Source organism: Podarcis raffonei, chromosome 17 (assembly GCF_027172205.1).
Source record: "Podarcis raffonei isolate rPodRaf1 chromosome 17, rPodRaf1.pri, whole genome shotgun sequence".
NCBI lineage: Eukaryota > Metazoa > Chordata > Lepidosauria > Squamata > Lacertidae > Podarcis > Podarcis raffonei.
In genome coordinates this window covers 38,222,297-38,237,567 of record NC_070618.1, presented here as the reverse complement: position 1 = coordinate 38,237,567, position 15,271 = coordinate 38,222,297, and the positions used below count along the sequence as shown (strand labels likewise).

Here is a 15,271-nt window from a genome sequence, read left to right as displayed (position 1 = left end):
AATCTGTAGGAAGTCAGTACCAAAAAGAAAAAGAAATGCAGTTTTTTGCATAGAACCAGTCAACCAACACAGGAGAAGTTCTTCCTTCTAACCGTGACTTCATGCCCCTGACTGGAGAGGACACTAGAATGAGCTGGCAGGTCAGACTCGTATTGTTACCTCTAAACACCAGATGAGGCTGATTCAGGCCACTAATAATCACAGCTGTAGTGCAATTCACATTGGAATAAAGAGGCTTTGCTCAACAGCAGCTGCAAACATCTTCACTTACATGATTCCAAATATCATCTTCCACCTACACTTCCCATTTAAACCAGCGTGGGCAGGTTTAGTGTCAGGCTTGCCCATCAAAAATCCAGGGTGTTGAGTAGATTTGTCTTTTTTTTTCTTTTTTCTTTTTGTAAGATAGCTATCATAAATCTATGGTTCCAGGCACATTTGCACTAGAGACAAACTGCTTTAACAGTTCCTCCTTCTTCCTTGGGAACCCTGGGAACTGCAGTTCTGTGTGGAGGAGCAGGGCAAGGATCTCGAACAGAATTCGCAGCATCCTCGGCAAACTACATTTATTTGTATGTCTTGGTTCCTAGACTGGGAGCCAAAGCAGCGCAGCAGGTTTGAAACTGGTTTAAATATGCATGGTAGACAGCATATGGGGTCCAGAGAAGATGTCATAGCAGCTCTTGTTCACCCCCCACTCAAAGTGAATTTATTATAGAAAGCCTCTGAATAAACAAATACTTTGAAAGAGATTGTGTGAGAAAACAACAATCCTTGCTCTGAAGGCTCAAGGCATTACAAAAGTGAAAAGCATGTTTATGGAAAGGACTGAAACTCTGGGGTCTGGGATGTGTCAGGAAAGGGGAGCCTTTCACTTTGCTCAGAAGCAAAAGGTGAGAATATGCCTCTTGAAGGCACCCACAGGGGTGTCCTGGACCAGTTCCTCTGTATGTTAATGAAAAAAGTGGTTCCCTTGCTCCTTTTTTCCTCCTCAGTCTCTTTCCTGCGCCTCACCTATCCTTCCCTCTTCAGAAACTATGCTATGCCAATGCTTTCTTGGAGGGGGGGCACAAAAACCCTCTTTATTTTTCATTTTTTGCACGACAGTGAAAGAACCAAAGAGGTAAGCTGTCCACTCCCTGAACTCCAGCTCTCGGATTAGGTCTCAGGTATTCTCAGCAAGTTGGTTTGTTTAGAATATTTCAACAGTCTCTTTTCTTTTCTTTTAACCAATCAAAGCCATGCTGGTGGTCATGCCAGCGCTGTGGTGTGGCAGTTTCATGGTACCTTTTGGTATGACATGTACTGGCCTTGCTTTTCAAAGGGTGTGCACCCTACCATGTAAACCTTCGAGTATGGCCTCGTAATCTTTGCTGCAATTTCAGCAGTTGTTTCTCTCTCTCTCTCTCTCTTTTTCTCTTTAAATGCTGCCTTTATATTAAACTCTCTTCCTTCCCTTCCAGCGAACTGCTGTTGCTCCTTGGGAAATTGATATCCATTAATGGCCTTTGGTCTTTCCCCCACCTCTTGCATCTTGGAAGTGCTGTGTCAGTTATTTTGGTTTATTTTGTTTTGATGATGATTATGTTTCTTTTTTAGGAACCATGTTGTGGATGGCAAATGGGTTTCTCCACCCTAATTTTTCCAAAGGGGAGTTTGTCATTTCAGGCTCACAGTATAAACAGGGACCACCTGAAACATTTTGGTGCATGAAACAGAAAATCCAAACTGCACTTCCCACCCTCCCTCTTCCTTGCCCCTAATTAGCACATGGCACAAAATACTGAGCAGCTCCCCTGATCAAGTCATAATGAAATGAATAAACCCATAGTCAAAACAAAAAAATTTTTTCCTTCCAGTAGCACCTTAAAGACCAACTAAGTTAGTTCTTGGTATGAGCTTTCGTGTGCATGCACACTTCTTCAGATACACTGTGTATCTGAAGAAGTGTGCATGCACACGAAAGCTCATACCAAGAACTAACTTAGTTGGTCTTTAAGGTGCTACTGGAAGGGAAAAATTTTTTTGTTTTGAATAAACCCATGTAACAGTTCACTTCAAAGTGGCAGCTGCACAAGAACGTCCCGGTGGATTGTGTCCTACAACTGTTAATGACACCTAAAATCACTGCCGCAGGCAGCTATCTCACCTCACCTCTTGGAATAAGGCCTGATAGATTCCAATGTAACCTTCCTCCTCTCATCATGGTGGCACAAATGCTTCTGTGTTAAGAGTGCTTCTACACTAAATGATTAGGGTGAAACTGACATGAACAGAATAGTGACACAATTTCCACAAATGTAGATTTATTTACTTAAAGAGGTGTATAGTCCTATACACCAAGAACCCTTTTTGGTCACTGCCGTTAACCATGTTGATAAAATGGATGACATCCCAAAAGTTTATTACATCTTTTTTAAATAAAGAATTAGCATCGGTAGTAGGCAGAGCAGTAAAAAAAACAACCCAGCACCCCTATTTGACACCAGCATTGCTGCAGCTTACCTAGACAGGGCTGTGGCAGGGTGGCAAGAAATTACTAGTTAGCATTATTATTTTACAGTGTTTTAGCACTATAACACCTTAATACAGAAAGACACTTAACAGCATTTTCCTGTTGCATAACTGTCTTTCATTAAAGAAAATAAAGGTGGAATAACATTTCAGATCTAATTTTAAATGATTTTTTTAAAAAGTGGTGTCATAAAATGCCACTCACTGCATGGGTCATAGTGAATGAATTTCAGATTGCTTCAACCACAGCAGCTTGGGATAGTACACAACAGGATGCCTGCACAGAAAACTACACATATACCTCTTAATAGTGTGGAAAGTCAATTGCAGTTCCCCTTGTAGCTTAGGGTTTGTCCACACTTCCGCTTGTCCCACCACTTTCCCCTGGGAAAACCCACTGCTGAATTATGACAAACATCAATCTGCAGAAAAACAGGTTTGTTCTGATTCAGTGGTAAACAGCAGGTTTCCCTGGTGGAAAAGCAGTGGAACAAGTGGAAGTGCGGACGAGCCCTTAACATCATATCTCATACACATGAGCTGAGCAGTTATTGGCAAGACTTCTGTGCCATTCATAGCAGACTCCGACATCCAAGTTGGTGACAAGTGAAAGTTTCTTCAAGGCTGCAGCTGCCTGCTTGGAAAAACTTTGACTGCTCAAGTGCTCATCTGTTTTGATATACAGGTGACTCTCAACTTACACTGGCTTACATTCTGCATATAGTCAAAGCACATTTTTTTTGCCAAGCATGTAAAGCTGAATGCACACAAGTTAAATGTGCGTAAGTTGTGAGTTACCTGTACTCTTAAAGATGTGCCAGGTATTGTAGACCCTATGTAAGAATCATATCTGGATGTGGGTGTACATTTTATTATTTGCTAGGGCTAGTGTTTAAATAAGAGTGGGGTGGAGTTTTAATATTTATTTTAAGAAAATTCATTCAATTTAAATGTTTGCTTATATGTTTTTATCATAGCGTTACTTTCCCTGACCATAAGCTAGAAAGACAAAATTAGTTGTGTTTATCATGAACAGCAGTGATACTGTCAGGGCAGGATTCTGGGGCAGATGTCCAAGGTCCTAGTCAGCAGAATGATCAGGAGAGCCCCCAAACTCAAAAGGACTAGCTAGCTACATATTGAAATAATCAAATATTCTAAAGACATCTCTCATACATAAGAACATTAGTCAGAATCTAAAATTACCCAAGTGCTCCACTGCTGAGGTAAAAGTATCTACTACAGCAAAATCCTGGTCATACTTTCAGGAATTTGTTATATTGCAAAATCAAATTGGCCAATACTGTGAGAGCAGTTGCACATACACACAAAATGGGGCACATGTATTATAAGCATTGTATGACCTCTACAATACCACCTCCATGGATCTGGAAAGCTATAATCTGTACACAATTTGCCAGCTCAGCCATGACGTGAGGCATCCTAGGAGTGCATAATCAGAATCACAACTTGCAACTTTCACTGCAAGCCTAAACCTCTCTACTCAGAAATAAGCTGAATTCAATGGGACTTGCTCCCAGATAAGCATGTATAAGACAACACAGACTTCGTTGCCCACTAATAGCCATCCTGCTGTCGTCATAACAAGGGCTAGTAAAGACTTGGGCTCTGATTCATGTTTGTAAATCTGGAACCAGAATGTGGTAGTTGAAGTCTGTACTAATAATGTTATCAAGGTATAATTGGTTGTAGTTGACAATAGGAAGTATTAGGGACACACTCCCAGTTCCGCTAACACCTTCCCAGGGAGGCTGAGTTCATATTACATACACAAAGCACAATATGCATGACAAAAACAACATAAAACAAAACCCAATATTCGATACCCAAGTCTAAGATATATTGGATACCTAAGTAGAAGGTTGCAGCCTCACACAGGCTGCTGCCCAATATTCACTGCCCAATATTCAATGTTCCCTAACCTGGTCCCCTCTAGGAGTTTTGGATAACATCTCCCATCAACCTCAGAACTCAGTAACTAAGGCTGATGGGAGCAGTAATCCAAAATAGGTGGATGGAAGCAGGTGGGGGAAGGCTGCATTGGACTTTTTTGGAACCTATTTTTGGAACCCCTTTTCACGAGCCTGACATGAACCCCCTGCCCTCTTCCTTCTCCCTTGCACCTTTCCCTTACAAACTTTCCCTTCCTATTCTCTCCCCTTTGCAGCTGCCGAGATATCATGGATGGAACCACCTCAGTATCAGCCGGGGATTTCCTGTAGTGTTTTTGTAAAAAAAAGAAAAAGCAAAAATAGACACAAAAAACAATAACCCCAAACAATAAACCAGCCAAGGTGTTCCCTTCTCCCTCCCCCAACTCCCTTTCCTCGTTTTCTCTCCACCTGCCACCTTCATCTCATCACTGCTGCTTTCTGCTTTCTCATGGGGACTTGGGTCATCACATGCAGGTACAGGATGCAGCCTGCCTTCCCAGGAACCCTTGCCACCTCACCAAACAAAGAAAGAATGGAAAAGATAGAAAGACCCTCAGCTATTTTAGCATGGCCCTCAGCTATGTAAGGTCCAGATTTTCTATAGTGGCTGCTTCTTTAGGATCAACAAAGAGAGAGATGCCTGCTAAAACCAGTTTTAGAATATGGTTTCTATCTGACTGTGTAAAGGGCCTTTTAGAAAGCTGAGAGTGAGGCTCACCAGGCATTTGGGCCTCTTAATGAAGGAGAAAGCAGATCTGAAATCCAGAGGCCCCACATGGTTGACCTGGTTGATCTAGTTGGAAAATCCCCAATCAGAAGTTAGAATAAAGTAAATGCTAAAATCCAGAACAGTGTTGAGAGGAAGAAGACCCACTGGATTCACCTATCCATGTGGTATTCCTGAAGACATGCCTTTACTTCCACCCATGTATGTGAGTGGTGTCATTCATTCTTGGAGGGGAGGAGCTTCTACTTGTCCAGCCCCCATTAATATAAGAAGGCTCTCTTGCGAGGGATGCCTACAGTAGCTCAATCAGAGGCAGGTTTAGGGCAGCACAACCATTTCCACTGCACCAGGCACTCAGCCCAGGGGGGCAGCACAGGGCACCACAACTATGAAGTAGTGAATTGAGCAGAAAGGAAGGCAAGGGTCAGGTGCCAAATTTTTGCCTTGCATAGGGTGCTGCTGAAATTTGAATTACCGAACTCCTCCCCTGTCTGAATGAGTTCGCTAAGGTTGGAGACACAAGAGGGCTGGAGTTTAGATCTGGCATCTAAATTTCATCTTATAAAAGCCAGTGGTTCTGTCACACAGGCTGGGGGAACCTGTAGCCCTCCAAATGTTGCAATTCCCATCATCCTTGGCCACTGGGTATGCTGGATTGGGACTGATGGGAGCTGGAGCTCCACAACATTTGGAGAGTACCAGGTTCTCCACCCCTGCTCTAACATGACCACAATATGGAACCTCGAGGCAGCCTCTACTGAGGAAGAAGTGCCAAGACGAAGGGATGGCAGGCAATTTCAGGAATCAGTGGTTTCATCTGAGTTCTAGAGTACAAAGTAAATTCTATAAAATCTGGAACACTTGAAGCTTCAGCCTGTTAGTGGGGCTGGCCCAGGTCAGTTTCCCCTTGGGAAACCTGGGAATTGTAGTTTGGTAAGGGTGGTGAGAATTCTCCATTACAGAAGCATAGCTCCTGTCAGAGAACTGCAGTTTCCCAGAAGCAGAACTGCTACTTGATCAGTTTATGGCTGGAATTCAGACATGTCGGGGGGGGGGAGTGTTAGCAGTGGGTTTTGTAACCTTTCCTGAACTGCTAGTGCAGAGCCAATGCTGAATCATATGTATTTCCACTATATGCCCAGTGTCTTGAGACCTTATGTTCCAAAAGGGTCCTATCCTGCCCCCCTCACCTGCTGCTTTCCCTCAACCTGCTGGCTCATCTTTCTTTTCTGTGTCTTACCATCCGCTTTGGGGCAGGGGCGAGAGGGTAGCCTGTGGGGCATGGACGGAGGCACCAGTGGCACAGCATGAACTCATAATCCTCCCTTCCCTTGTCTCCTCCCCAAAACAGCAAGGATGGGCCTCAATACTCGAAAGTTTACCGTACTGTTGCAGCAATGCATGGGTCTTTCTTCACTTCGTGTCCTGAGGCTGTAATTGGAGGCATCTTTCACTGTCTGTCTGTCTGTCTGTCTGTCTGAGCTGTTTTGCTTCTCTGAAGTCACAGTTTGGGTTTTTTGCCCTGGTTTTCTTGCAGCATGAAAGCAACCCCTCTTTCCTCATCTCCACTTCCTCCATCCAAAACTTGCACTCTCCCAGTGGTGCATTGGGGGGGGGGGCGTGTTGCTATATGTACCAGCAGCTGCAAACCATCCACCACCTTGCTTTCCCATCTGCACAGCACAACACTGCAACCTTTTCCTAAGAGGGCAGCACTCCAAGTGGGTCCACGGCTTGGTTAGGAATGTAGTCTGATGGCATCACCAGCTTCCTTTAAACAACCCCCCCCCCCCCGACCAATATCTCTATTTCAAATCTCAAATTGTTTTAGTTGATTCCCTTCCTGCCCCAGTAATAATCCTGTGTTTCCATCCCTTCTTAAGAGGGAAAAAGCACTATGGGACCATTTCATTCAGCTCTGCACAGCCTTTGGCCCTGCAAATTGAATGTAGCCCACCAGCTGTGTAGATACCACCAGTTGGTAGATACTTGACACCAACAGGCAGATACCAAAAACAGGAAGCTCGTGGGCTGGCTTGGTGAATTACAAATTATGTAGGTCTCATTTAATTCATCCTCTCAACTCTCCTGTGAGCTACATACAGTCTGGTTACAATACCCATTTATGACAATTTGAACCGGACAGAGAAAAGGTGATGCATCCCTGCTCCACCTTCAGGTTTTAGAGACAAACTGCACATGAAGACATGCTGCATGGAGGGCTGTTTTATTTTTGCTTTTTACCCTTTGCCCTTTAGGTCTTTATCTACTAAAAAGAAACCCCCCCACCAGCCCCCCAAAAGCTTTTTGCCTCTTGTGAGAAATGTAGTTCTGAGAGTGATTTAGGTCTTTCCAGTATGATGATTGGCAATCTACCTTCTTTGACAGGGGGAACCTTAACAATCATATAATAATGATGATGATGATGATGATGATGATAATAATAATAATAATAATAATAATAATAATAATAATAATAATACCCCATCCATCTGGCTGGGTTTTCCCCAGCCACTCTGGGCAGCTTCCAACAGAACACTAAAATACAATAACCTATTAAACATTAAAAGCTTCCCTAAACAGGGCTGCCTTCAGATGTCTTCTAAAAGTCTGGTAGTTGTTTTTCTCTTTGACATCTGGTGGGAGGGCGTTCCACAGGGCAGGCGCCACTACAGAGAAGGCCCTCTACCTGGTTCCCTGTAACTTGGCTTCTCACAGGGAGGGAACCGCCAGAAGGCCCTCGGTGCTGGACCTCAGTGTCCGGGCAGAAAGATGGAGGTGGAGACGCTCCTTCAGGTATACTGGACCGAGGCCGTTTAGGGCTTTAAAGGTCAGCACCAACACTTTGAACTGTGCTCAGAAACGTTTAAAACTTGCCCTGTAGATGGTGATATGCTGAGAGGTCACTGGTCTGAGATAGTCAACTGCCAACAGTTCAGGGAGGAAGAAAGAGCCAGGAAACCAAAAAGGAGAGCACTGTTTAAGGTAGACAGGGCTGACCAAAGACATAATGAGATGGAAAAACAACATGGCCTCCCTCCTGCTAACTAACCTTGAAAATGTCTCATATGTACACCCTTTTGAAATGAACCACTGTATCATTATGAAGCAGTTGTTCCTTTTAGTGGGACTTGTGCATGAGAACATCCTGGTGGATTGAACTTCATGCATTGGATTGGTCTCCAACTCTGCTGCCCTTAATGGTGCACAAAATCTGCCTGAGGCAACAAGCTCGCTTTACCTCATGGCAGGGGCACAGTGTTACCCTGAGGGGGGAAAGGCTCAACAGATAATGTTAAGTTAAACACATAATGCAGCAACCAATGCAGTATAACCCAGGGTGATATAATTACCTTCTTTGACTAATCAGAGGCCAGGGTTGAAGAGCAAAGTAATGACATTGCCAACATGGCACAGAGTAAACTGAACATATTCCTAGTCTTTTAGATTTATTATATGATGCTAAGACAAATCTTTCCACTCCCAGTCCCAGAGGGGCCTAAGTAGAATGTAGCACCTGCTACATTCATGACTACACAATTGCATAGGAACTTGCCCCCTTTCCCTTCATGTAGCTGACCATTTACTAGCTGGTAATTTACCAGTGTACATGTAACCACTTGTTAAGCCAGCATGGTTTTTATCATGTGCTAACACAAATTTTACCTCTCCCCTTATTTCCTGGGTTTCTGATAAGTATGAAGATTTTCCTCACAACCTGGCAGAACAATAGAAACAATGGGCTTACCAAATGGTTGTATGAACCATCTAGTATCTTACCACCCAGCAAAAAACCGTGTGTATTCACTAAAAGTTTACTCCGAGCAGCCACATTAAAATGTTGGGTTCTAGTTTTGTTTTTCACTTTCTGGGCAAAGCTGAAAGTTGGTTGTAGGACTCCTTGCTTTACCATGAACAGCAGCAACAGAACCATATTTTTCTCATTGCTGACTGTAGAACCTAAAATGGTTCTCTTCTCACATAATAGCCGCACACCCTTCCCAATGGAGGAAAGAGCATTTAGGAGCCTCAGACCTTCAAATGCCATATTCTCTCTAAGCTCCATTCTTACTTGCTTAGCTACCTTTCAGTATATGAGCCAGTATTTCTGCCTTTCCTGCATGCTTCCGAATTGTGCTGGGGTTCTGGGTTTTGCTTTGTTGCTTTTTGTCTTTCTCTTTTAGGCCTTCTCCTCAGCTTGATCCTTCCCACTCCATCTCCTGGGTACAGGAACTGGATTCTGGGCCCCTAAAGCATGATGTGGCATGAAGGCACCCAACTGCATGCGCTGCCCTAGAATGTTGCGCTTCTGTCCTACTTCTTTTGCTCACTGGGCATGCAGACGAGTCCACATTATGCGTCTCTTGTCCACCACCAGCTTCCTAAGCGCTAATCGAGATGAGCCACTCCTCTCTCATGGGAGAAAAAGTGTTCCCCCTTCTCCCACACCAAAACGCACCAGAAATTTTGAGCTAGGAGCAGAATGGTGTAGGATTTTTACCCACAAAGCACTGCAGGGCTGATTAAGATGGACATGGCAGTAAGCACACTGCTTGTTTATTTTGGGGCCATTTCCCCCCAGCCCTTCCTTGAAAGAGGCAGCAGGTTCGTTCAGTTCGTGAAACCAGACAGGCTGAGAATATTTTAAGCTTTTTCTGAAGCTGGGAAATCACATGCTACTCCCCTGTCACCTTTGGTAAATTAGCTGCTATGTTCTCAACTCTGAGGAAATTAAGGGGAGCCCAACTGAATTTTAAACGCCTGTGTCAATTGCCAGACTGAGGGGCGAGAAGATGGGGGGAAACAAGCAGCAAAGAAACAGAGCAGGTATGAAATGCTGTACCTCAAAACAAAAAGTTCAGGATTTTTCCTGAGTGTAGAGGATTTTACACACACACACACACACACACACACACACACACACACACACACTTTCTTTTCCGTTCTCTCACTTTCTTTAGATTAAATTCATTTCCACCCTCCACTGTCTGTCCCTTACAAAGCCACTAGATTGTTTCACCCAATGAAAAAATGTTGGCCACATAACACCCTCCCCCATTCCTCTTCTAACCATCCGCACTTGCCATTTTTTCTATTGATTCTTCTTCTCATCCCTTTTAGTTTTTTTAGTTCTTCACTGCTGATGAGGGCTCCTTTAGTCCCCCCTCACCTTTCTCCCCAATCACCCCTTCCATCAATGTCCACCAGGAATCATAAATAATATCCCAGGTATGGCGAGGAAATGGAAAATAAAGAACAACAAAACACACGAAAACTGGGCTATAGTTAAGAAAGCAGAGGGGCTGGTTGTCCGCATGGGCGGCCGCTCTTTCCACCATCTTTGAGTCGGGCCTTGGGACTTAGAAACCAAAGAAAATGAAGTAGGGCAGCGGGAGGTGATATCAAGAACAGTATAAAGCTGTATAAAGCTGCACAAGCCTGTCTTTGGCCTCTCTGCTTCTGCTTATAGCCTATGGAAGGTGGGTCAGAGCAGAGCTTATGCAGCACACAAAATGTGTATGGCTTACGTCCAAGTTACCATCACCTTAAAATGTACAACATCACAGACTTATCCTGGCTTAACAGTCATTCCCATGAAATCGTAACTCTTTAATTGGAATTAGGGACATACAGAATTCTTAGCCCCCTCACTGTGCTACAGTTTGCTGAGGGAAGCCATGACAGTTAAACTGGTATAAAGCTGATATATGCTGTTTTGTAGCATAGAAGTGCCCTCAATTAGCTAGCAGGGCTGAAAACAAATTCACCTGAGATATTTATGAAACCCTGGAGAACCACTGACAATGCTTGGCCTGCACTGACATGGGCTGGAATGAGGAGGAAAGTTAAGTGTTAGGACTGCAAGGTCCTATCCCTTCTCCTCAGCCTTCTCCTTGACCAAGCCAGCTTGGCAAAGGACAAAGTTAGCAAGTCCCACCAATGTGGCCTGGCGTCAGTTCCGGCTCTCAAGAGGCAAGCTCTCATTCTCTCTCTTCTCTTTCCTCTTGGCCTTCCCTGCAGATCCGCGTAGTGAAAGCGTTCCGTAGTTCCCTCTACGAAGGGCTGGAGAAGCCAGATACGAAGACCTCCATCCATAACTTCATGACAACGCCCGAGTTCTTGATCAACGACTACATCCACAACATCCCCCTCATTGATGATACAGACGTGGAGGAGAGCGAGGGTCCCCCGAGACGGCGCTTCCGGGCCAGTCCCCCACCATCCCCCAACAAGAACAACAACGCCATTGACAGCGGCATCTACCTAAGCACGGATGCCAGCAAGACACCTACCTCCTCGTCCAGCCCTGTTAGCCCGCTCCACAGCATGGAAACTTCCCTCTAACACAACCCCACCATGCAACCAGTCAAAATGACTTTGTGCACAGCAGGGGTGCTCAGTTCCTCCTGGGAGACAAGGACTAGCTGAGTGAGTGAGTCAGGAAAGAAAGCGGGCAGGAGATGGTGTTTCTCCTCTTGACACTGGAGGTTTTTTCTCTTAACGGGGTGGAAATGGACACGGTTTCTGCCACTGGTTGGCTCAGGCAAATGAAGACGAGAAACTGAATTGATGCAATGAAAAGCGATAGACAAACTGTGAAGGGGGAGAAAAGTTTTCTTCAGAATCACCCATGAGGGGTTTGTGGCTGAGTCCCGGAGGGTGTACAGGAAAAAAAAAACAACCACCCATTTCTCTAGTCTGTTCTTCGTTTCTCTTTGGACACAAAACACACTCACCGAACCCACGATAATCCCCCGTTTGGGGGTTGCTTTGATTTATTTCTGGGACCTCTTTTCAGGTTTCCCCCTCCCCCCCAAAAAAAAAAGTTTTAAAAAGGAACTATATTTGCACCGGAAAAAGAACCAAAAAAAAAGGAAAAAGGAAAAAAGAGGAATAATCTAGACATCTATTATCCTAAATATATATATATGATACCAACCAACAGATGTATTAACGGACCTTCTGACCATAACGCATGCCTGTTATCAAACCCTCTTTTCTCCTTTCCCCTCTCCCCCAAGGGAATTTCAGCCTGGGGCAAATCTGTTTTTGTTTTGTTTTTTTAAAAAAAGATCATTGCTTGCTGTAGCTTGTATTTTATATCAGGGTTTGCCAGGGAAAGAACACTGGTTATTTCCTCTTGGGAGTGGGAATTGACTGTGGGGCAGAAGCCCTGGTGGGCTGGGTCTTGCACAGATGCAGAGTGGCGGAAATTAAGGGTCTAGTTGCACTGGCACAAATTTGGGCCTTTTCAGTTATCCAGAACCTGACCCAAACCAGGCCTCCCTGAAATGGGGCCCTGCCCACCAAGCCCCCGCCCGGGAAGTACTCTCAATCCAAGTGCTTCCTAAAGCTGGTAATTTTGATCAGCTTCCAATAAATATCTGAGCAAAAGAGACTGTTTAGAAGGGGGGGAAAGATAAAAGATTGAACTACTTTTTTTTAATCTACTAAGAAAGAAAGCAACAACTTTCTTGATATTTGAAATTTCTCATTCAAAGCATTGATCAGACTGGCAAAGAAGTTGTATTTCTGATAATCTTATATTTTGTGCCCAAAATGAAGGAATAGGTTTCTAGCCCTCATGGTTGTGGAAAGACATTTGAAAGCATGCAGGCTTAGTGGCCAGCAGTTAATGACTACTCATCAAGTAGTTCTGGCTTCCACTCATTTTTACTTAATAATGCTGATTTATATTCAGTTTTATTCCAGAGTTTAGTCATGTTATAATGCTTTTCCTTTTACACTGGTTTCAAGGACTGCATATCTCCAGACCCAATGACAGTACCTGCAAATGCTGGGCTGGGAGAAACAAGGTTATTAAGAAAATTCCACTTTTCCTTAAGGAGACTTCATGCATATCCATTCTACTTCACTATTTTTTCCTTCACACAGTTGTGTACCATGGGAGCCACAAACCCACAAATTCAGCCTTTGCAATCCCCACAATCAGAGAAGATCCCAAAGGTACCATGGCAGCAAGGACTGGGGTGCCCTTAGGAGTGACAAGGTGGGAGACAGGTCCATGAGGCCCAACTCACTGGGAAGCTGGTCTGCCGCACAGAGAAAAGAGAGCACTGCTGCCTTTTCTTGCAGCTCCCATGCATTACTTTTCAGCCTGTCTGGGTGAATGGCCTGGTGGGCTGTGCCTCATACTAGTTAGCAGTAGAGAATGCGTACCATTTGTACACATTTCTGCCTCGTACGCCAAAATCACAAGGCAACCGTTTGAAGGTGGCAGAGATTCCGGCTGCTGAACAGTGTGTATTCCTGGCTCACATGCTACCTTGATCCTATGCACAGATAAGTGCTGTGAGGGGGTGGGGAGGAGGTACTGTTTTCTTGGCTCGTTTATATCCCCCTCTTCCTCTCGGTTCAGGGTAGCCTATAGCACATTATTCTATGTTAGTCCTGCAAAAATCCTGTCAGGACAGAGAGTTAGAGAATGAGTTCATAGAATCCTAGGGTTGAAAGGGACCATCTAGTCCAAAATTGCAGCAGTCTTTTGCCCAAGGTGGGATCAAACGCACGACCCTGAGATCAAGAATCTCATGCCGTATCAGAGGCCACCAAGTAGCTTCCATGGCTGGGTGTGATTTCCCTTGTTTATGACACGCTATTGGATGGATGCACTGCATTGGCTCTCGCTTAGAGAACCTTTGGTCTAGCAGGCGAGGGCAGAGAAAGAAAAGTTGAGGTTCACAGCACAGCAGCACATGGTGTCATAAGGTCAGAAAAACGCCTTTATCGCCCAGAGAGAATACTGGCTTCCACCAGGTTAAGCTTGCGTTCATCTTCTTCCAAACCAAACCAGCTTATCTTAACCTCAGTTATACAACATTCCTGCCAGAAAGAACCTGCGAAAAGCTCCAAACTGCCACTGGCTCTCCATGGCAGCAAGCACGGATCAGGGCAGAGTGCAACCACTGAACTTAAATGAAGGGTCAGCACCCTTTTGCTGATGCTGAGGGTTTCTTACAAGTATCTGGTGCCGTGGTCTGCACTGATACAGTTCCGCAATGTGGGGCTACACAGAGGCCACCAAAGAACCATTCATAGTTCTGCCACACATGGTGACAAAGGAGCTGCACCTACAGCAGCCAGGGGGAGATGGAGAAGGAGTCAGGATTCATGGGTGCCGTCCCTGACCAGACTGTTTTCTCTTTTGCTGCAAAGATGAGTCGCCCTCAACCCCTTGCAGCCCCAGCTTTCTCTGTGTATGAAAAACACGTAGCTAAAAGTCTGTAATATTTAGAAACTGTGGAACATACTCTGCGTTTTCCCAGGGCAAACCTGCTTGAAAATACCAGCTGCAGCACTGTCAGAAAAGCCATCCCTTCTTCGGAAGGGCAAATGCCAAACCCATCTGTAAATCTTTTTGTCGTCATCTTTTCTTTCCAAGAAAAACAACGAAAACACAAAAAAAGTTTCTTTTTCCTCATCTGAGTGTTTAAAGGGGGAAAAAATAAAAATGGAAATCTTAAGTGTTTAATTTTCAAGTAAACGGAATGGGCCACCAAAGGAAAGCTTTAGTCCCAGTCTGGACTTATATATGCACACACACACCCCATCCGAACAAAAAAGAGATCACTTTGCTGCTGTACAAATTTGCCAGGTGTTTATCAGTGAGTTTCTGCTATTTCACAAGGGCGGGAGGGTAAGGGCATTCCTTCTAAGGGAGGGGGGGATTGCGTTTCATTGGGGATATTTTTTTTTCCTAAATCATAGTAAAAAGGGGGAGAGGGTGAAAGGTTTTTTAAAAATAATAATAAATAATAATAATAAAGTAAAAAAAAAAAAGCGCTTGTACATTTGTCCAAATGGAAGAGGCCATCCAAAAATCACAAAGCCATCAGGCTAAAAGCCCCCAGGATTGCTAAATTGCTTTAATGACTTGATTATTAAAACAACACCCAAAGCGAAAGCAGAAAACCAGCCATAGTCCCAGGATAGCAATACTTTCAAGCAAAAATGGGGGAGAAATAAACTACAAGTGCTACAAAATATTGTTTGTAAACCCAATTTGTTTTTGGGGGGGGGGGAATTATCAAGAGCATTGTAAATGTACAAGTAA

General features: G+C 44.3%; 1 protein-coding gene across 7 annotated transcripts in view; it reads left to right on the top strand.

Moving 5' to 3' along the window:
• Positions 1-12,281, top strand: part of ATP2B3 (ATPase plasma membrane Ca2+ transporting 3) — a 72,740-nt gene extending 60,459 nt beyond the window's left edge. For 4 of the 7 annotated variants that reach the window (XM_053371090.1, XM_053371084.1, XM_053371086.1 and 1 more), the window contains one exon: positions 11,218-12,281. In XM_053371090.1, the coding sequence (XP_053227065.1) occupies positions 11,218-11,541 (324 nt within the window). In that variant the 3' untranslated portion in view covers positions 11,542-12,281. The remainder of the gene's footprint in view (positions 1-11,217) is intronic. The other 3 variants (XM_053371089.1, XM_053371088.1, XM_053371087.1) reach the window with 1 other exon arrangement.
• Positions 12,282-15,271: the final 2,990 nt, after the last annotated feature.